This window comes from Chrysemys picta, chromosome 10 (assembly GCF_011386835.1).
Source record: "Chrysemys picta bellii isolate R12L10 chromosome 10, ASM1138683v2, whole genome shotgun sequence".
NCBI lineage: Eukaryota > Metazoa > Chordata > Testudines > Emydidae > Chrysemys > Chrysemys picta.
In genome coordinates, this window is record NC_088800.1 from 18817663 (window position 1) to 18838740 (window position 21078).

The following is a 21078-nucleotide window of genomic DNA, read 5'->3' on the forward strand; positions in this document are numbered from 1 at the left end:
AGGTGACACAGCAATAGTACAATTCAGTTTCATACACAATACAATTGCAGTGACAACATAGTGGTAAACTAATATAGCAAGGATAGTAAATGTGATAACAATATACAGGCTAATAATAACAGCAGAGAAAGTACAGTTCTATGCTGGTTTACATATCTGAAGGATAGCACAGGATTTTAAACAAGAAAGTAAGGAGGTGGAGAGGTGGAATCACATTTAGTATTAAATTGATCTTGCAAAAAAAACCACTCCCATTAAGGAAAAACAATCATTTTGCAGCAGTGTTGTCAGTGGGAATCTACCATCACAGCTATGAAATACGACTTTTTGTGGAAAAAACCAAGACAATTCAACAAGATTGGAGTATGACTGTGAACTAAGATCAACTGCATGTCTAGCTGAGTTACCTCTGATGTTCCCGTCCCACTAACAAGCAATGTATTCACAAGCATCTTGAAAACAAAAACAAAAAATAAACTGTTTTCTTCTTCCCTGCATTATCTCACAGTATTATTTAACAGCGTAAACACATAGAAGACTAAGGCATCTTTAATGTGAATATTATATGATTTTCTTGTTTAAAATGCTGTGAGATCCTTCAAGCATATATCTGAAAATCAGAAAAAATAAATAAAAGCTACCCAAACAAAACTCAGAGTTCTGATGACAACATAAATAACCTGTATTTCTTTATTGTAGTTTCCATGATTTCATCACCATGCCTTGGTGTGTATGCAGCCTTATAGCTCAGTTCCTTGTGTCTTATTTAGAACATAAATAAAAAAGTTAATTTGGCAAATAATTGCTCTAGTTATTCATCCTATTACCTATATAGTTTCTTCTTGCATCCCACATTTTTTCAACTCTATGAAGTGACATTGTTCTATTTCGGGGAAAGTAATTTAAGAGAATCACCCACACCACAGAAACAATTTGCTGTAGTTCACAATCAATAACGTAGACACATTCTTAATATAGATTGTAAAAGGTTCAGAAAACTGTACAAATTATTATAAGTATTGTAAGCTGCAAAATGTTGTGACCTTTTGTTAGTTCCTTCCTGTATGTCATACCTATATCTTATATTTACGGCATGTGTATCTCTTAACAGATATCACGGTAAGCCAGGGATCAGCCATGTTATATAATAGCTCCTGTGCATCCATAACTTGTCTTTTCATTTGTACTTATTTATTTCTACAAAAAACAGTGAAAACACTCGACCACAAAAACTATATTAGCAACTTAATAAATATATGCCACTCACAGAAAGTAAATATAAATGCAATTCTTCAGTTCTCCTAACTTATTTTACCTTTTTTAAAAATCACAATTTCTTTATTTTTTCAGTATGTGCCTTTCTGTGAGGCACATTGGGATTATGCTATATTTTAGTATACACACGAATACTCTACAAAATACCTTGTCTAGAAAAGCAAGCAAAGTCAACAAGTGGTAAATGTAAATCAGAACCCTATCCAAAAATTTCTGTCACTCTTGTTCCAGCTTTCTGATGGGAAGAAAGGGTTTAAAGTGACCAGCCCATCTACCAGACAGTTTTATATGGCATTGGTATTTTGCACCCAAAAAGACAAGCACAAAGAGCAATATTTGATAAGTCAATAACAACAGATGTAAATACATGTTAGTTGCAGTGCGGGCTCACACAAGCTGTGTCCCACCATAGATATCTCTGCTGCTGAATGCAGAGGGCCTATCTGCTTGCCTTGCTCTAATGATTGACAAGGACATTTAAACAGCTCTCCTTTTCCACTACACCAAAAAACTCTTCCCATGGAATGAAGAAACAGGTTTGGGAACATCGACAATGTAGTTTCATGAGACTGATTAGTTTATAAACTAACTAATTGCTCAAGCCATTAAAGCTTTCCCACAATCTATTACTCAGATAGCCTCCTTGGGTCAAATCACTGGAGCCAACTCCTGTTCTGAGAGAAATAGTGCTTGTATGTTTAGCACTCTCTTTACCTTCAAGCTGGATCTGCTGGTCTGGGTGTCTGGCTCCATGCTCTGGCTGTTCTCCCTCTTGTCTTTCTTAGAGGAATTAGTCCTCACCTTATAAGTGGATGTGTTGGAGGATTTAATGAATAATCCCGGGACGGAGTTGCCTTGCTGTTGCTGAGACATGGTTGTGTTGGTCTGGTGAGGGGAATTGGACTCCTCGGACTCTTTGCTACTGTGATAAACCACCCTGCTGTCAGAGATGTGGATGCTTGGAGCACAGCCCATGCTTTGTGACCACTTTGGGACTATTTCTAATTTGTTTTCTCCTTCCAGTGGGTCTTTTCCCTTTGATTATTATTATAATTTTTTTGTTTGTTTGTTAACAGGTTGAATCTCCTTCCTGCTTCTCCGCTACGCTCGGGAGCATTGTCATCGGTCCTTTCTACCCACCCCCCAGAAACGTGTGTTCTCTTCCTCCTCCAGGAAACCGGGATCCTTGGAGCTCGAGCTCAGCAGCGGGGCGGGGAGGGGGTTCAAGAACCGGCCGAGTTCATGCTTTCACCGGTGCTCTCTTTCAAATGAAGCCATCTCAAAATCGCGGTAGGATTTTCTGTCAGCCCGGGGAAAGGGACGGGGAGGGAGGGGGGGCAGCCACACCAGCGCCTCCTTGGACTAAGCGCTCAGCGCCCTGAACATTGGAACATTTCCCCCTCAGCACTAGCCCACAGAACCGACTATTTTCCACTAGGCTTTGCAAAGTGTTACAAATTAACCTTGGGGCCGGGAGGAGGGGGGGGGATTCTCCCCACACACACACACCCCTTGTCCCCCACAGCCCCCACCAGGCGCTGCGTGTCGATTTATCCCGCTCACCAAGCTCAAGAACCGATCCTGTTCGTTGCCTTGCCTCGCTCTCTTTTTTTTTTTGGAGGGGGGGGGAAATCAAACCCCCCCTCCCCTCCTGAGCTAGAGGGTGTTCCTCGATCACGCTCCCGTCCGATTCATGTTCCTCTCCGTCCGCCTCCTGCCCAACAGCCGCCGCCGCCGCGCAGGCTGGCTATTGACATTCACGGGCTAGCCTCCTCTTGGCAAGGGCTTCGGAAGGAAGATTCCCCCCTTCGGAAACAGGGGGGTTCTAGCCAGCAGAACATTCCATGCCGCGGGGCGAGCCCGCCAGCGCTCCCGGCTGCACTGCACCAGCCTGGCAAGGGGCGGCTGGGTGGGAGGCACGGGGGGAAGCAAGCTCAGAGGTGGAATCGGGGAAGGTGGGGGTGGGCAACAATACGAGCAACCCTAACAAAAATACTGCATAACTCAGAGGGGGGCTGCTGAGATCCAGAAGAGGAGCCGACTCAGCCGGCGGAGGCATCAAAGGGCCTCCTCCATGTTTTGTGGTCACAGAAAAGATGCAAAACGTTGCACACACATTAAAAAAAAATTATCCTAGAGTCCCATCTCCGTGGTATGCATTAAAATGGCGAGAGGTTTAATTCCCAGGCATTTGCTCTCCCTGCAGCGGAGGCTGGGCAGGAGGAATGCCTCTCCTCGGCGTCTCCTTTCCTTGCTCCGTGCCGGTGGATGCTGTTCTTATTGATGCGGCTCAGCAGCAATTCCCCCCACTCCCTTTCCTGCCCCCCCGCCCTCCAAAGCTGCCCGCTTGCGAGGCTTCCCCTTGCAATTCTGCCCCGGTGTTTGACAGCAGCGGCGCGGCGGAGCCAATACAAGCACCCGCGAGCGGTGACCTCCAGCCTTTATTGGCGTCAATGCAAATGAGCCGGCGAGGGCCAATCTGCTGCGGCACGGCCGGAGCCAGGCGGCCCCGCGCGAGGGAGCGAATTTCAAACTGCTCCCGTCGCCGCCGGGCCCCTGCGCACCCACCGCGGGCTGGTCCCGCTAGCGCACGCAGCGCGCTCGGGGCTGGCTCCCGGCTCTGCACGCCAGGGCCAGTGCACCGAGCAGGGGTGTCTCCACGGGGGGGAAGCTGGGGCGCCACCTGGTGCGAGCCCCTTTGAGGGCTAGAGTTAGGGGACCCTACCATACTGGCCCTGGCATTTTCCCATTGGTTGCAGCACCTGTGATGTCTGGGAGCTAGGACTGGCTCCATTTCCAGCTCTGCATCTGTCTGCCCATCCCCGGGCATCACCGAGCTGGGCCTCAATCTCCTCATCTGTAAACTGGGGATGATGATGATGATACTCACCTACCCCAAATGGGGGGTTGTTTGGTTCACGGTCCTAACCTAAGGCAGTGCTTTTCAACCTTTTTTCATTTGCAGCTCCTTAAAAAATGTCAAATGATGGCAAATCTTAGACATAGTCTGCGGTCCCTCTGGGGTCTGTGGCTCACAGGTTGAAAACCACTGTCCTAAGGCATTTTGAAAAGGGCAGGTGCTAGGTCAGGGGTCGGCAACCTCTGGCACGCAGCTCGCCAAGGTAAGCACCCTGGTGGGCCGGACCAGTTTGTTTACCTGCCGCCTCCACAGGTTCAGCCGATCGCGGCTCCCACTGGCTGCGGTTCGCTGCTCCGGGCCAATGGGGGCAGCAGGGAGCCACGGCCAGTACGTCCCTCGGGCCACGCCACTTCCAGCATGTCCCTCGTCCTGCGCCACTTCCAGCAGCTCCCATTGGCCTGGAGCGGCGAACCGTGGCCAGTGGGACCCACGATTGGCCAAACCTGCAGAGGCGATAGGTAAACAAACTGGTCCTGCCCGCCAGGGTGCCTACCCTGGCGAGCCATGTGTCAGAGGTTGCCGACCTCTGTGCTAGGTAAATCGCAAGCAGCGTTGTGGTTAACACACCACCACCCCTACAGAAGCTGCTCTGTTATATACATTATTCTCTGCACCTGCTCTAATGTGCAGTTTTATTTTGTCAAGCTGAGAGTCCTTGATTTAAAAACAGTTTTGTTTGTTAACTGAGATTTCAGTTGTCTCATTAAAACACACTAAAATCCTTAAGTAGCAATGGGGGGATTCTTTAAACTAATCTGCCAAATAAGCGAGACCTGGCCCAGGTCTGCTCCCGTCATTATGGAGTGTGGGTAAGTTGAGGTTCTATACTTAAAGAAGGGATTCTGCCTCCATATTGTGTATGAAGAATATGGCATATCCTCCCCCAAATTGCAGCACTTATGCTGCATACAGAATTTTCTGAGAATTTACATCTAAATCTAGTTGTTAGTTTTAAAATGGGTCCTTTTGAAATGTAGCACTGTGTCATATGTCTTGAATAATCTCAGTACAGAACTAAGACTTTTCAAACTTTCCAGATAATTACTCACTGAAATCTCATGCACAGGGTACATTACAAAATTTCACTTAAAATAAAGCTCATGTTGTTAGTGAGTATTGTAACTAGTAGCTATGATCAAGGAGAGGGCCAATAGCTTAGGTCATTGACTTGATCTAACTGAAGCCCTGGTAACAACAGAAATAACTCAATCTACACTTTAACTCTACAGCTAATTTGCATGTTACAATTCTGTTGGTTATAATGAGTAAGTGCCTGAAGATGGACTCATGTCAAGGGTTCTCATTGTTACATTGCTTAGCTCAATTGACTGTCACTGCTCCTCAGAGGTTTTGTGGCCACAAGCTCTCTTGGGCATCAGTGTTTGAAAGGCTCACTGCACACCAAAAGCAGGACTGCCATGGGAGCCGAGTCAGGAGCACACAAGAAGCCCTTAAAGCATAGGTGTTAACTCAGGGACTAAACTCTCTATCCCAGTTTTTCCATTTCTGTAGTATTTTTCTTCCTAAGATCTCTCTTCCCCCAAGACTTCCTCTGAGGACCACCACAAACTTGCTTCCCTCTGCCCCTTCCACTCCTTCCTTGCCTTGTAGTGGTAATGAGTTGGGGGGGGGGGAGAGGAATAGCATCTTTAAAGAACAATAATCTAATCTAGAACCTAATTATGCACTAATCATAATTGTGTAATTATCACATGGCATCACTATAGAGCAGAGTTAAGCTTGTTTGGATGCCTTAGCTATGAATTTCCATACCCTTGAAATGTTTGGATTTCTTTTAACCTTAATTCTGAATTTCTTGGATTTGTAATGCTTGGTTTGGGGATAAGTACAACATCCCTGTAAAGTTTTATACCTTTAACTATACTATATTTACAATATATACTTTCAGCCTTAACTTTAGCTAAATGTTAGTTTCGTCTGCGAACATCTGTCAGTGGTGGGAGGGCTCTATGAAGTAGGTAATGAATGCAAGAGCACCAATGTCATGCATTTAAGCATATTTTAAAATGTTGCAGTAACTTTAGATGTTTGTACTATTCTATGTTATAGACAATGTCAACTGCTTAAATGCTCTTTATCAAGTAATAGATGTAGCTAAATACAAAAAGGAAGTGTTATTTGAGTGTAATGCAAACGTCTAAGAATTCTCTTAAGATCACAGATGTTCAACTAATCTGGTACCAATGTGTGAATTATGACAGTACAAATGCTAAACAGTTTTAGATCACACTACAAACGCTTGAAAGCAACTTCTCTAATGCAGAGTATTAAGTGTCAGCACAGCCAATACCCACTACATAAAAATTATTTAGCCAACAATGAACACGTCAGCCACAGAAAACAGAACCTACAGCTACCCCCAAAACTTTTGGAATATCATACAACATCCCAAATATACTGCTATGTTCCTTGAGCTGCATGAAACGTTCTTCAATTGACTGTATTGCACAATCTAGCATCTGGTTAAAGAATTCAACTTTGAATTGTTGTTTGGGGTCTCTTATGGGATTATCCCATGCCTCGTAATCAAAAGGTTGTCTTCTTCGGTGACTCTTGTATTCTTGAATGGGTGAGAAAATAGCTTCAGTGTGAAGTTCCTCTGCCAACTTCTGTGCACTCTTCAGAACATTTTGAAATTCCTCATCTGACTGGTAAGACTGTACGTATGACTTTGCTTTGTCCAGTTGTTCCATTGCTCCAGATATAGCAAGGTCAACACCTTGGAGTCTCTTGCTTACAACATTTATTTTAAACAGTATGTCATGCCACAACACTAAGCCAAAGAGAAATTTGAAGTTATGTATGTTTCTGATGATTCCATTTCCCTCTGTCACTGTTCTCCCACGAACAGTTCCTATCATAGCATTATCCTCCAGAATGGCAACTATGGCATCATCTGTCTTCCCAATTTGGTGTTTGACAAGCTTTATTGTCTCCACTCAACTTTCCCATCATGTGGAACTCAGTGGTTTCAGTGTCAGAGAGGATGTTCCCAGATGTTGCTTCAAAATTTGCCATTGATGAGTTGATGCAGAGAAAAATACATAGATGCTTTGAATTACATTAAAAAATTCAGCAGCCTCACTAGAAGCTGATGCTGCATCACTGACCACCCAGTTCAATGAATGAGAACTGCATGGGACAAAAAAATCTCAAGGGTTTAACTCTCGGATCCATGTCTGCACTCCTCTGTTCTTTCCTCTCATGTTGGCACTATTATCGTAGCCCTGACCTCTCATGTCAGCTATCGCAATTCCCGGATCTTCCAGCTTTTTAAGAAGCACATTTGTCATACCAGCTCCTGTAGTATCATCAATGTCAATAAATTCTAGAAAATGCTCTCTGACAGTCACCATTGCAGGGACATTTTCACTAGGTTCTGTTGTTGTTACAAAACACACCATTAAAGTCATTTGTTCCGTATGGCTGATGTCAGGTGTGCAGTCCAGAATAACAGAGTAATATCTTGCTGACTTCAGATCTGCCACAATCTTCTGTTTGACTTTTGTTGCCAGTAATTGTATGATCTCATTTTGAATTGTTTTTCCGAGGTAGTGGTGTGTGTACATTTCTTGGATGGTGACTCTTCTTAGATGCTCCTGGAGTACAGCATCAAACTCAGCCATCAGCTCCACAATTTTAAGGAAGTTTCCATTGTTTGGTACATACAGCTGGTCTGAAGTGCCATGCAGTGTGAGGTTTTGTGTAGCAAGGATTCTCACAATGGCAATGAGCCTTTTCAGAACATTTTGCCAGTAAAGAGACTCTGATGCAATCTTCTCTTGATGCTGATCATCTATGGTGGCCTTTAACCTTAGTCTCATCTCAAGCTCTTTCCACCTAAGGAATGCTCTCTGGTGATTTGCTGCCTTCTCATGGCATGCCAGATTTCTAGCCAGATTTTTCCAGACCTTTGTTCCTGTAGAACCCAATGTAGCTGGAACATTAGACTTGGAAGAGTTTGCAACACAAACAGTATGCAGCATTCTGGGTTTTTGAGTACATAAGCCATGGCCTCTCCACTTTGTCACCATTGGGGATTTCACACCAGTAATGTGTTGGATGGTAATTTCTATTTTCATTGTCTTTGGGGAAAATGAAGTTTTTCACTTGCTGTGGCCCATGTGGTTCAAGGAAGTCCCTCAGGCTACTGCTCAAGTAGGTCCACAGTCCTGGATCATCTAGACTTAAGAAACTAAACTCAGCAGCAGCTGCTTCTTGCGCCTCCACCACACTCTTCTCTGATCTACACTTTTCTTCAGGAATGTGCACGGTTACATCCATTTGAGATGGAGATATGGATGCTGCAGCAGCTGCCAGGTCACCTGCACGCTGACTAACTGGAAGATCAGGCATCTCCTCACCACTCACATCCTCACTGGGGCTGGAAGGCTCACCGTGAACATTTGTGTCTATCTTTCTCAGGAGAGCTCCTTCCTGCTTAGATAGAAAAGCTTCCTTTGCTTGCTTTTTCTGAATGCTGCCCCAGAGGGGCATTTTCTTCTTTCACTCATGACTGCTGTTCTGTGCCAGCTATAGTGGCTCTCAACACTCAGTTGAAGGGGACAAATAAGTAGGCTGGTAGCAGGGCCTGAGTGAGGGAAGATATCAGCATCTTAAGGGCCTAACTGGCTCCTACTACTTCAGTCGACTGCTGTTCTCCTCAACTGGGTTCAGGGAAGCAGCAGGAAACCAGAAGCTCCCTGAGAAGCTGGTGTTAATCAGTCCAGGCTCCTGGGGGTGCTAGAGAGGTACATAAGAGGCTTGTCCTCCTCTCTCTCCCTGCAGCTCCTGCTGCTTTCTGTTATTCCCTCTCACCTTTTCTCCTGCCTGCCTGTTATGTCTCTTGTGCCCTCCTTCCTCCAGCACAGCACTCCACCATCTCTGTGCATCTAGAGCAGAGAGAATACATATGCACCAGCAACAGACACAATTTTCTACACTCTGGGTCCTAGTGGCGCCCCTCCACAGTCTGGCACCTGAGGCGGCCACCTCAGTTCGCCTCATGGTAAGGCCAGCCCTGATTTGAGAGCACTTTAAAATATTTCTCTGAAACCTGAAAGGTTGGTCTCATTTTAAAATAAATCCCTGTCAAATGCAAGCAGAGAACAAATAATGTGCACAACACACATTCTCTGAAAACTGTCACAGGCAGGGCTTCACCTCACAGTGCATGGGTGCAGCTCAGGTCCTATGACCACAGCATGTCCCCTTCAACCCTGCACTTATAGTGACAACAGACTGCAAGCTGTTCACAGAGCCCTAGCCTTGCTGCACATGAATATTTCACCCTCTCAGGCATGTCAGGTTAGCTCTTGCCAACCCTCAATTTTTTCAGCATTGATTCCCCAAACTGCTGTGCACTAGCTGAGATAAATCCCGAGGGTTGATATTAGTTTGGGGAGGACCAGCGCCATAGTTCAAGCCCCAGACCTGCACAAAAAAAGTTAGAAGAATCAGGTGATCTTGTCAATGAGTGGGAGTTTTACAGGGAGGTAGTATCTCGGGAATCCTTTGCTCAGATGACCCCAAATTTGGAGCACTAACCCTATCCTGTACCCCCAAAAGGCTCAGCAAACTTCAAGACAATCCAAATCAGCACTTAGAGCACTTTCAGAGCACTTAGAACAGCCATCTTTAAATAGTAGGAGATTTAGTGAGTATAGTGGAGCAGTAGCTCTGCTATAATGAAAAACAAAATGCGTGTGCAAGTGGTGAACATAACAACAAATATATTAATTCAATCAAAAGATATATTTATGTAAGTAACAACATATAATTCTGTGTGTGTGGTTATAACAGAAACAGATGGGTTACGAGGCACAAAGCTGATGGCCAACACTTTGAAGAAGTGTGGCTTTCCAGTATAACCACATTATTTGCATTGTTAAATAGCTGTTATTTATTTATTGGTGCTGGACGTACATCTATGGAGAATGAAGTTATCTCTTTTTTCCTTACAGATCAGGTTCAAGCATTGGCAGTGGTAGCATAAGCTTCTTCCACACCATTGATCTATGTCCTCTTAGGGCCAGAGGATCTGTCTCCATGCTCATTCAGACCTTTAGCATCTCTACAAGCAAAGATGCCAGATAGTGATAACTGAGGCTCAGGCAGAAAGTATTTGTTTAAAAAAACTAACTATAGGCTTTAGAAATATCTTGTTCTTCCACCTCCAACTTAGCACACACTGTGTCCTATTGGTTAAAATGTACTGAAGTCTTGTTGTAAGAGGGACTTGAAGAATATGACTATGTAATTGCTGGCTCTACTAACAAGTTGTTACTGCTCTTAGCACTGAAGAGCCAACATAGTCATGGCTGAGTGAGAGAGATTCGATTCTATTCTCATGTATCAACAAAAACCTTCGGCTAAATTCCCACTGTATCTTTATTACTGGTGGTGGTAGAGACAAGGAGCCCAACAATGTTCAGAGATCCGAGTTCAGTTTGCAGTGCTGACACCTAGAGTGAAACTTTCTTACTAATAAATAGTAGTAAATTGAACGGGTTTGATCTGGAAGTTACAGAGAGAATAGGTGCAGAAATCCAGGGTGTCATTTTTCTAACTATAGGTCCGTATAGACTCGGTAAATGAGGAGTCAGGAGAGATTGTTCTGTTGAGAGAACTCAGAGGTTCAGTAGTTTTAAGGGATGACAGGCGAACGAGGCAGGTTGTTTACAGAGAACAAAGTTGAATTTAACGAGGGAAGGAGTGATCATGGATTGCAGGGTACAAGAGAGGGCAATGGAGGAACTTGAAATGATTAAGTGAACAGTTTGACCCCTGGATGAGTGGGAGCTGTAACACATTCCAAATCATTTACAGAATATACATGTAGGCTTAAAATTTAAAAGTACAATTACATTTCAAAACATTAAAATCAGGGTTTTTTGTTACCTATGTATCAAGTCTTGATTTTTCTTGCCTGTCCTCTGTCAGCTTCCTAGTCATCTCTAAATCTACTTTAGAATGACACACACACCCCCACGATATTTGCAAAAGATTACACTACTTTATACCACCCTACTCTGATCTATCTCTGTTCCTCAGGTTGCATTCCTGCATATTTCAGGGTAGAAGTATTCTAGAATAGGAGAGTGGGAGGTGACCTGAAACGGTGGTGGAAACTGCCAGAGAAGGCTGGGTTTTGCCCTCTGCTCAGAGAATGATCTCCTAAAAACACCCCCCCCCCCCAATGAAAGAAACTGTAGATCTTTGTATCTCATAACTCCTCTAGGGTCTTAAAAATTGAAAGTCTGGCCTGCAGGCTCACTAGTAGCTGCTGCAAGATTCACACAATTATCTCTACTGCTAGAGAATCCAAGAAGGCTACAGAAGAGAGAGTAGATCAGCAATTTTCAAACTTTAGTACCTAGAGTCCTATATCTAAAACATAAAAATACTGGGTGTATGCACCACCTTCATCAGTTTAATTGGCGCAGTTAGACTGGATTCTTGATGCAATATAGTTTACACAGTACACTCATCAAACCGCAAAATGATCATTGGGATGGAGACATCTGATTCTATGAGCACAGCTAGACAAGGTCACCCCTTATCTCCCCTCATCTCCTCCTCTACTCTCCACCAAATTTATCAGTCTCTCCTACCTCCCTTCTCTAGCATCCTCACTCACCCCAGTCTCTGCTCAGTGCCATCTCTTCTCCTCTTTTCCCTCCTTCAAAACCCCTTCACTTTCCATAGTTCTCTGCCTTCTTTTCTCTCCTGCCTCCAGATTTTCTGAGTCCTTCTCCCAAACCCTCCCTTTCCTCAGACATTTCGCCCTCTTTCCAGATTTCAGTATCTCATGCTTCTCCCCAAACCCTTTCCTCAGAATTCCTGTCCCCCTCTCACTCCTCCAAACCCCTCCTCCAGCACTTGTTTTCCCTCCCCCTTTCCTCCCCCAAGCTCCTGACTCACTCCTCCTGCTGTGCCAACCCCATTCTCTGCTCCTTTGTCCCCTGGGAACCCCCTCAGTCATCCCTCTTCTCTGTGCTCTTCCAAAGCCCCACCCCCATCCATCCTTTTCTGCATCCTCCACAATTCCTCTGCCCCAGGGACTCTCTAAAGCCTACACCCATGTCCCCCTTGTCCATCTCTGACCAAGTCCCCATTCCTCCTCTCTGCCTTTTGTGGAACCCCTCACGCCACAGGCCAGCACCAGTGCTGTGAAAGCCAACCCTGACTTGGAGCCCTGATCGATTAGGGGGTGGGAAGGAGGAGGAGGAGCAGGTCTCTCCACTCTGCAGCCTTTGTTGGCTCTGGAAACCCCTTGGCCTGGGGTGCAGGTAGGTTTGCCAACCCTCCAGGATTGATCTGAAGTCTCACAGAATCGGCATCAATCTCCAGTGACTATTGAAAGCAATCTGGGAAATTTTAACAGGATATTTTAAGAAAATGACATTACATCATGTTGGGGGGGGGGAAATCTCCCGGAATAGCTTCATTGAGAGTTGGCAACCCTAGGTGCAGGCTGCAGTTGCTGAGACACAGCAGGCCTCAGTGGAAATAATATTCAGGGGAGGGAGATAGGCCCAGGGAGCAGTGTGAAGGTGTGGTCACTATGAGCTTTCACCACATGTAAGGACTGGCCACCACCCAAAGGGAAGGAGGTGGCAGAAGCTAGAGTTGAGGGATAGAGGCTGAAGGGGCAGTTGAGACCTTGTCAGCAATGGAGCTACAGTTCCTTTTCACCATCCTGAGATTGTGTTTTACTCCCATTAACTCTCTTTCCAATGAGTGCACTGAATAGCTCTGTGCACTGACCTGATTCTGGTGTGAATTCCTGCCGCCCCCGGGTCTGGAACAACCTAGCAAAGAGGAGCCCCCACCACATTCAAGGTCCTGCTGTCTTCCCTCTGTCTCCCAGATTGCCTCCCCTCCCAGGAGGATCAGCTACTGGAGGCCAGCAACTAGACCTCCACATACCTATCCCCTGCCAGTTCCAGAAAGAAGACCCAGGTACAGCCTCCTGCCTGCCCAGCTGCTGGCCAGGGCATTCCCTAGAGACAGGAAACTGCACTGCAGATGCCTCCTTTCTACCTAACTACTCAGCTCAACTGCTGATCAGCAGCACCAAGGAGGTGAGTTTTGAGGCTGCTGCTGCCCAAAGCAGCCTCCGACTGCTCTCTTTGCCTAGCCCAGTGGTTCTCAACCTATTTACCATTGTGCCCACAATGGTATGTGTTATGTGGACCACATCCACACAATATATATACTACCTGTATGGCCCCGAGGATGTCACATGGGCCGCAGCTGGATGCTGATTGGGCTGCAAGAGAGCCAAGGGTTGAGAGCCACTGGCCTAGCCCTCTCCTTCAGCCAGCCAAACTTTTGTGGGGAGGGGAAAGACCAAAGTCAATGTTGTCTCCCCCCTGCCCACCGCCAACTCCTACAATTACAACAGTGTTTCAAAGGCAGCTTTGTCTATATTGCGCCATGATTCCATGCAGCCACTTATGATCATGGAGGATTAATTCTCTGTTCCTGTTGGCGAGTTTCCCCAGCTCTCCTCCTATTGACTCTATACCAACCTATCTTTAATTCAGTATGTGGAGCCCCTCACGGGCCTGTTCTTTCTGCATGACTGGGCATGTTTTGATTTATGGAGCCAATTATCAAAGATTTTCCCCTCGCCTGCCCCAGTAAATCAGCCTCGCTACTCTGACTGCGGCCTAGGCACCAGGCGGGCTACATGCACCGCAATTTGAGACCCTCTGTCCTAGGAAGCTAGGGTTACAGTTTATATGTTATTCAGCTGCTTTTGATTTATCCATTTTTGGCCACATTAGTTCTGTTCCTTTAATGTTTATAAAAGGGAATTTTATATATACACCATTATGTTGGGTTACCCTGATTATTGTAAATCAATTTATACAAACAGGACCCCGAGGCAAATTGGACCAGCTTGGAAAGATGCAAAATTAAAGTGGGACAGAAAGGAATCAGACACATACTCAGCCCGGTGGCAATAGAAATGGATGTAGGTAACATGTCAGCATTAAGAAACTCAAAAGCTCTCCAAAACTACTTTTAAGGACGGGATAGGTGCTTGTGGGACAGTGGTCCCTCATCAGTTGCTGAAGTTCCTGATTAAGGGCCAGATCCTTCCAACCTTACTTATGCTGAGTAGTAACTTACTATGAACATAGGAGCACTAATCCCATTTACTTTCAATGGGACTTGTGCACCAATGTCACTTAGGCACTTTGAAAATCCCACCCAACGTGCATATGTGAGAGTAAAGATGGCAGGATTAGGCTGTAAGTGAATACTTATTAACCAATGACCGGATTGGGAGGTGAATTGCCTAACTTTGGGCCAGATTCTTATATGCTTATTCACAGTTCACAGCTTCTTACTTAAATAGTCCCATTGATTTTAGGACTTCTTGTGGAATAAGGCACTACCTTACTCATGTTGACTATCAGAAGCTGTGCCATTTAATTAAATGGGTATTGTCCCAGGAGAGGTGTATCCTACCATCAACCAGATAAGCCAGAGACAACTGAGCTAGCATTGTTCATATTAAAAAAAAAAAAAAAAGTCCAAATAATGTTTCGGGTCCAGGTATTTCTTTCAGTGGAGTCATGCTTCGCTAGTAAACTCCATTTGTTATTCATATGATTATTCACATTTTATTCCAGATACTATAGCTGCCGCCAGGGAAGTTACTCTCTCTGCCACTAGACTGCACTTTGCTCCATGTGCTGACAGCTGTAAAGAGAAATTTACAAGAATCCTGACCTCTCAAGTGCCATGGCAGAGCGCTCACAGATCAAGATTCTTATTAATTTCCTCTCACAGCTGTCAGCACATGGAGCCGAGCAGCAGGAAGAACAACACAAGAACTGCAAGAGAAGAGGACAGCTTGGGCGAGGGGTAAGGAGAGTACACGTTCAGATTAGGTGGAGGTGCAAGATCATATAAAAAGTGTGATGGGGAGAATCTCTATTTTTATAGCTCTCTCAGGATGTGTGTGAAGTCAGTCTTCTGATTATAGATGAGATGCAGGAGGTAACCACATCTCTGTCCACATTGGCACCACGCCTCCAAACCATGCTAGCTAAACTGGTTCTCAAGTAAGGGTCTGTCATATTAAGCAGAATAGTGTGTGGCAAGTATTTTTAAATATAGTTGTAGTTAGCACAGTTTGATGCTCCAGTGGTTTTCAGGGCTTTGTAATATACAGCCATGTTAGCCAAAATTATCGTCAAGAATTGCCCATCAGTGTGGTTTGGGAAGAACAGAATTCAAAAGTGGTTTTCATCCTTAGTGTGGACAGACTTAAAAATAAGTTTGGGTGTTTCTTAAAAAACCCAGGCGGTGTTGGCTAGGAAGACTCATCCCAACCCCACCCCAATATTTACACATGCTTGCAATTCCCATCTTCCAGTGTCATGGCGCAAGCACATTCACTCCTTCATCCCCAGGAGGTTATGCAGAGGTTCAGGGAGAGCATAGACCCCGCTCCTTTGCTCAGAGCGGGGGGCAGCTTCCTTCTCTCTCCGTGGCTGAGGTAAGCAGTGCTTCTGCACACATCCCTCTCCTGTTTGGTTGGCATGGTGAGAGCTCCCTCTCCTGTTTCGGCATACTTTAACCACTGAGGCTAGGGCAACTCCATCCGCAGCAATGCCTCACTGGGCTGGGTACAGAAAGCAGCAAATTATGCCTCAATCCAGGCTTAGGCAGAAACAGGCACCTGCAGAAACTGGCTGCAGCGTGACCAAGAAGTGAGAGGGGCTGAGCTGTGTGAGGCACTGAAAAGAAGCAGCTACTGCTACCAGGAATTTCCTCTAAACTCAAACCTCCTCCAATGGTGCGGTCCAAAGAGAGGACCTAATATAGTGAGGTGCTGGGCTCCCAAGGGTGCCAATGAGAGTGGAGTACCTAGCACCTCCAAAAGCTGGGCTCTTGGTGCTCTGATATTACTTTATAGTGAGGCTTGGCAGAATCGGAGTTTTATTTCTTTATCATGTCAACATATAACATCAAATGTTTATTTTTAAGCATTTTTTCCAATTTTTATCAGTAGGTTTTCACAGTTGAGAGAGATTATGGGGGGGATGTCACCCAATAATTATTTAATGATGTTCAGATTCCAGACCTAACTGTTAAAACACAAATTGTCAGAATATACGAAGTAAATATCCTTAATCAAACTCTAAAGTTCTCAAGGAGCATTTTTCTTACGTTGCCTATCTGTAAGTTTCAGTCATCAATGGAAATAGTCTTTCCTAGGTTTGTGGATGTAAATAGAGAAATAGACATTTACTGATAAAAGTCTGATTTTTCCAAGCCTATTTATAGTTCAGACTTGGCAGTCCTAGTTCTCAGTGAGGAATTCCTTGTGCTGCATCTGTGTCAGTAGTTTCTGTTATAAACACAGGGAAAGTCACAGGAGAAACAGGACATTACCCATATGCTGACAACAAGGTTAAAACCGCGGGCTGTTCAAGGTTTTAGACCAGACACAACTTTTAAAGGTCTTGTAAGCAGATGAGGGGAATACAGTTACTGGGACCACTGAATCATTTATTTACTGCTGGTGGGGCACATATGAAAGATGCTCTGGAATTTAGCCAGTGGAATTAACATACTGTGCATGCACATTAAGGTATATTATATTCTTGCTGATTTCAGGGCATTTATCTCACGTTCCCACAGAAGCTCACATAAGTGGCAATTTGCTTTTAAATTGCATGACATGGTTTTAAAAAAGTAAATTCAGAATAATGTATATGATGGGTCAACCTGTAATGATAGGATTACACAACTAAACTAAATACTATCGCCAGCTCTTTGAAGGATACCTTTAAAACAGAAAAATGATTGTTGGGAACAGTAATAGAAAGTGATACGTACGCACAAAGGGACAATTTATGGTGGCTGTGGGAAACAAATGTGAGCTTCCTGACTTTTGAGAATGTAAAGTTTCAAACAATTATTCCATTACAAAGTATTTTTACACTTAACATCCTCACAGCGCAGTTACCTGCTTAATTCACACACACATGCACACGTTCTCTCTCTCTCTCTCTCTCTCTCATTTTAAGAGATTATTGGCGGAGAGGGGTATGCTGCCAGGAGGAAGCAAAATTAAGTGAACACAACTTTTAAGTGACTACAGTTCTTATTTAACAAACTTTGCTGCAAGGGGATGGCAACGACCTCACAGGCCTGGGCGCTCTGACACCCCCCATCCTCTGATCCTTTAGCATCAGGAGGCTACATCTGCCCCTGTGGCTAGCCCCTAGGGTTGCCAGCACTGTAATTCAAAAATATGGGAGAAACCCAGAGGTTCAGGGGCCACTTAGGCATGATGGAGGGGTGGCTGGGCCAAAACTGAGTGGCAGTGCAACCCTGTGCACCAGGTCAAATTGCCAAGCAGAGATACTACCCTGGTTGAAATATGGGATGAAAGGTGTCCTCTACTGATTTATTATGGGACAGATAATATTTTACTTAAATAAGGGATGTCCCTTATAATACAGGACCATTGGCAACCTTACTAGCCCTCTTTTAAGGAGAGTCAGAGCTAGGAACTAGTACTGCATAGGTGCTTCCTGGCCACGCCCCCTGTGCTGGCAGAAGGGAGGAGGGTGGCATAGGAACCTGGCACTACACCTTCAGAGAAACATGAACGTTCTATAGCCAGCACCTGCAGGTGGCATGATGAAAAATAGTAACCCTGCACCCAATAGTAGATCTGGTCCAACACAATTTCTAGGTCCCACCTCTTCCCAGTATAAAGAAACACCATGATGGTGGTTCTGGTGGCATGTGGGGAGGGAGGCCAAGAGATGGAGATTTAAATATTCCTCTGATGTACTGGAAGTTCAAAGAACAGCGTGTGGCACTGTGCTAAGTCAGTAGAAGCAGAAAAAGTAAAGCTCTTTATAAATAATACCGGTGAAACTGACCGATCTAGTTTCACTATGAAACTAGAAAGTAAACAGCATAAATGGGGAATGGAATATACTTGTTAAGGTTTGTTTAATCATCACACATAAAGACTATAATCATGGCAGTGGTGCCCTCTGCATTTTGAAATTCCACATTAGTATTTGCATCATGGTAGTACAGGACCTCCTGCTGTCCAGGAAGGGGCAGATTTCGAAAGAGCTCAGCTTCCATTTGGACACCAAGTGGCCAGATTTTCCAAAGAGCTCAATGCATTGGGTGCTGAGCACCTAAGAATCTGGCCATAAAAAGGCCACAATGGGAGTTGCTGGGCACTGAGCACTTGGAATCTGGCCCTAAGGGACTAGCCAATTTAAAAAAAGGGATGGCTATATATTGCTACAGATTTCTATTTGTTTACTTGAAAGAAGCCTACTGGGCATTCTTAAGAAGGGCTAGTACATAAAATCCTTATTAAAATGCTCAGAATAATGTCCTTAACAAGGCCTTCTTCCAGCACAGCAATGCTTGCTTTCCAGAGGGATAGGAAATCCCTGTAGAGTTAGTCAGCTTTCACTGGGGACAAAGTACAGGTAGGGAAGAAAAAAGCTGGCAAGAGTCAACTGCCTAAATTAATCCTACCCAGAGCAGGTTGAACTTGTACATAAAACGGTTACGCAAGAAGCTCTTGCAGGGCTTGTTACGCCACACAGTGACAAAGAATAATCTCCTGGTGTGGTGCTGACAGGATATACACTAACCTCTAATTTTTTGCCAATAAAGCCAGATTTGCAGGCAGCGGGACTCAATACTATGACCTGCTGCAATGATCAGTACCACTGCTTTTCAGTAGCCTGGAGCCAATCTCTGGTTTTCGTTCTCCCACAATAACAAAATAGCTATTGAACTACTGAATATTAGATTGTGTTCAATGCTTAAATATATAACCCATCTCCTATAGGGCCAGATCCTGCCAACCTTACTCATTTACTTCACAAGCAGGCCCAAGGGAGGAAGATACTACTCATCAGGAGTTTGGGTGGCAGAACTCTTCCTGGCCTGATGCTCACATCCACTTGCACTGGCAGACAGGGCAAAAGCAGACGCAAATTGGGTGGGGGTTGCATGAGTTACAGAGCATAGGTCTGTCACATGCTTCTTCCTGCCATGAGCCTCCTTAAGCCCTCTGCAGGGCTAGGGCTCAGAAATTAAGAGCCGATATGTTAGCATCTACCCTACATGGCCTGCACCATTGGGGCTCACAAGACAATTCCATACCAAAGAGCCATGGAAGTTAATGTTGGGAGGACCAGCACCCCCACCCACTACAGGAGTAACTCTCAGCAGTGTGTTGCCATGTGCAGCCATGCTGGGATGACTTCACTAGTCAGTGAAGTACATCAGGAACGCTGGAGAGGGCCCCACATGTTAATATGATAAATGTACTTAAAATAATAGCCCAAGTGGGACACCCAAAAAGTGAAACAATTCCACACTAAACCACAACAACCAGCTCACATGTTGCTCTGGATCTCCCCAAAGGGGGAGCCCCCCAGTACTGGCACTCCCCTGTCCATCAAGGTAAGGCTTTCCAGGAAGCTGTAGGAGACAAACACTGGGAAATTCTTGGCTTTGCCTGAGGGTTTTCCTTAGAGAGGATTTTCACCACTTCTGTGACAGATTAAGCAGGACATGAACCTGCCATCATTTGCATATAATGCATAACATTTCCACCAGCTCCACCAACAGGTAGCACAAGAGAGACAATCCAGCTCTCTAGATTTAGCAGGACTTTTAGGCAATATTTAACTCAGTAACAAGGAACCCAAACTTGATTTTCCTGCATACCCTGAGGCTAGGTCTACACTACCCGCCTGAATCAGCGGGTAGAAATTGATCTCTTGGTGATCGAATTATCGTGTCTCGTTGGGACGCGACAATCAATCCCCGAATCGACGCTCTTACTCCACCAGCGGAGGTGGGAGTAAGCGCCGTCGACGGGGAGCCGTGGAGGTCGATTTTGCCGCCGTCCTCACAGCGGGGTAAGTCGGCTCCAATAGGTCGAATTCAGCTACGCTATTCGCGTAGCTGAATTTGCGTATCTTAAATCGAACCCCCTCTCCCCCCGTAGTGAAGACCTGCCCTAAGTTTCCATAGTCTTCAATGGAAGGATATAGCATCAGGCCTCATTCCTGCACAAGATTTCCACTTCTCTTTTTAAAAATTATTTATTTCCTCAGCCTTTTGCCACAACACAAGAGGACATTACCCATAAGCTGGTAAGAGACTTCAAATAGCTGGAGTCATCTTCCAATAGAAACTATAACCCTAATTGTGTGGTAAAGATTTCTCTTTACCAAAAAAAACCAAAACAAAACAAATAAAAAACACCCAACCACCCCACTCCCACAAAAAAAACCACCCCAAAACCTCAACCAAACAAAAAGCAAGAAAATCAAACCCCACTCCTCACAGCATTTGTATGCAGGTTTTTATCAGTATTAGGCTCACTATATACAAATAGGCATGTAAGGACTGTTTAGAAACACTGTACTAGAAAATAGCTATGTATATACAGACAACAGGCTTAGAATGTAGTTGAAATATACCAACTTTGTCCATAAAGGACTATTAAAAAAAAAATTGGAGAGAGGGATGGAAAGAGAGAGGGAGAGAAATGTACATTTTCTTCAACAGGTACAAAATGTGCTGTGCACATATAAATTAAAAAAAAGATACTAACCTTTAACAGCAGTTCAAAGATAAGCATCTCTAAGAGAGTTACATGCAACGTTACATACCCTGATAAACACCTCTCACACACACGGCTAAAATCTTCATTTCTATTAACTTTTTATAGCACATCATTCCTATGCTGACACACGGCATTGATTGCCACTTAAATCTTCTAGTGTTGTGGGAGGAAGAAATTGTCACTGAAAACTGACTTCATGAGA

General features: G+C 44.7%; 1 protein-coding gene and 1 long non-coding RNA gene across 4 annotated transcripts in view; one reads left to right on the forward strand and one right to left on the reverse strand.

The window, feature by feature from the left end:
* Window positions 1-21078, reverse strand: part of LOC101937122 (high affinity cAMP-specific and IBMX-insensitive 3',5'-cyclic phosphodiesterase 8A) — a 238062-nt gene that overhangs the window by 181262 nt on the left and 35722 nt on the right. Inside the window, exon 1 of one of the 2 annotated variants that reach the window (XM_005307247.5) lies at window positions 1990-3704. The exons of the other annotated variant lie outside the window; for it this stretch is intronic. Within the exon in view, the coding sequence (XP_005307304.1) occupies window positions 1990-2250 (261 nt within the window). The 5' untranslated portion in view covers window positions 2251-3704. Of the gene's footprint in view, window positions 1-1989; window positions 3705-21078 lie in introns of those variants that run through there. 2 annotated transcript variants of the gene reach the window in all.
* LOC122172761 (uncharacterized) overlaps window positions 2447-21078 on the forward strand; it is a 29240-nt gene continuing 10608 nt past the window's right edge. For both annotated transcript variants that reach the window (XR_010590707.1, XR_010590708.1), the window contains exons 1-2: window positions 2447-2565; window positions 13089-13302. This is a non-coding gene — a long non-coding RNA (uncharacterized LOC122172761). The remainder of the gene's footprint in view (window positions 2566-13088; window positions 13303-21078) is intronic.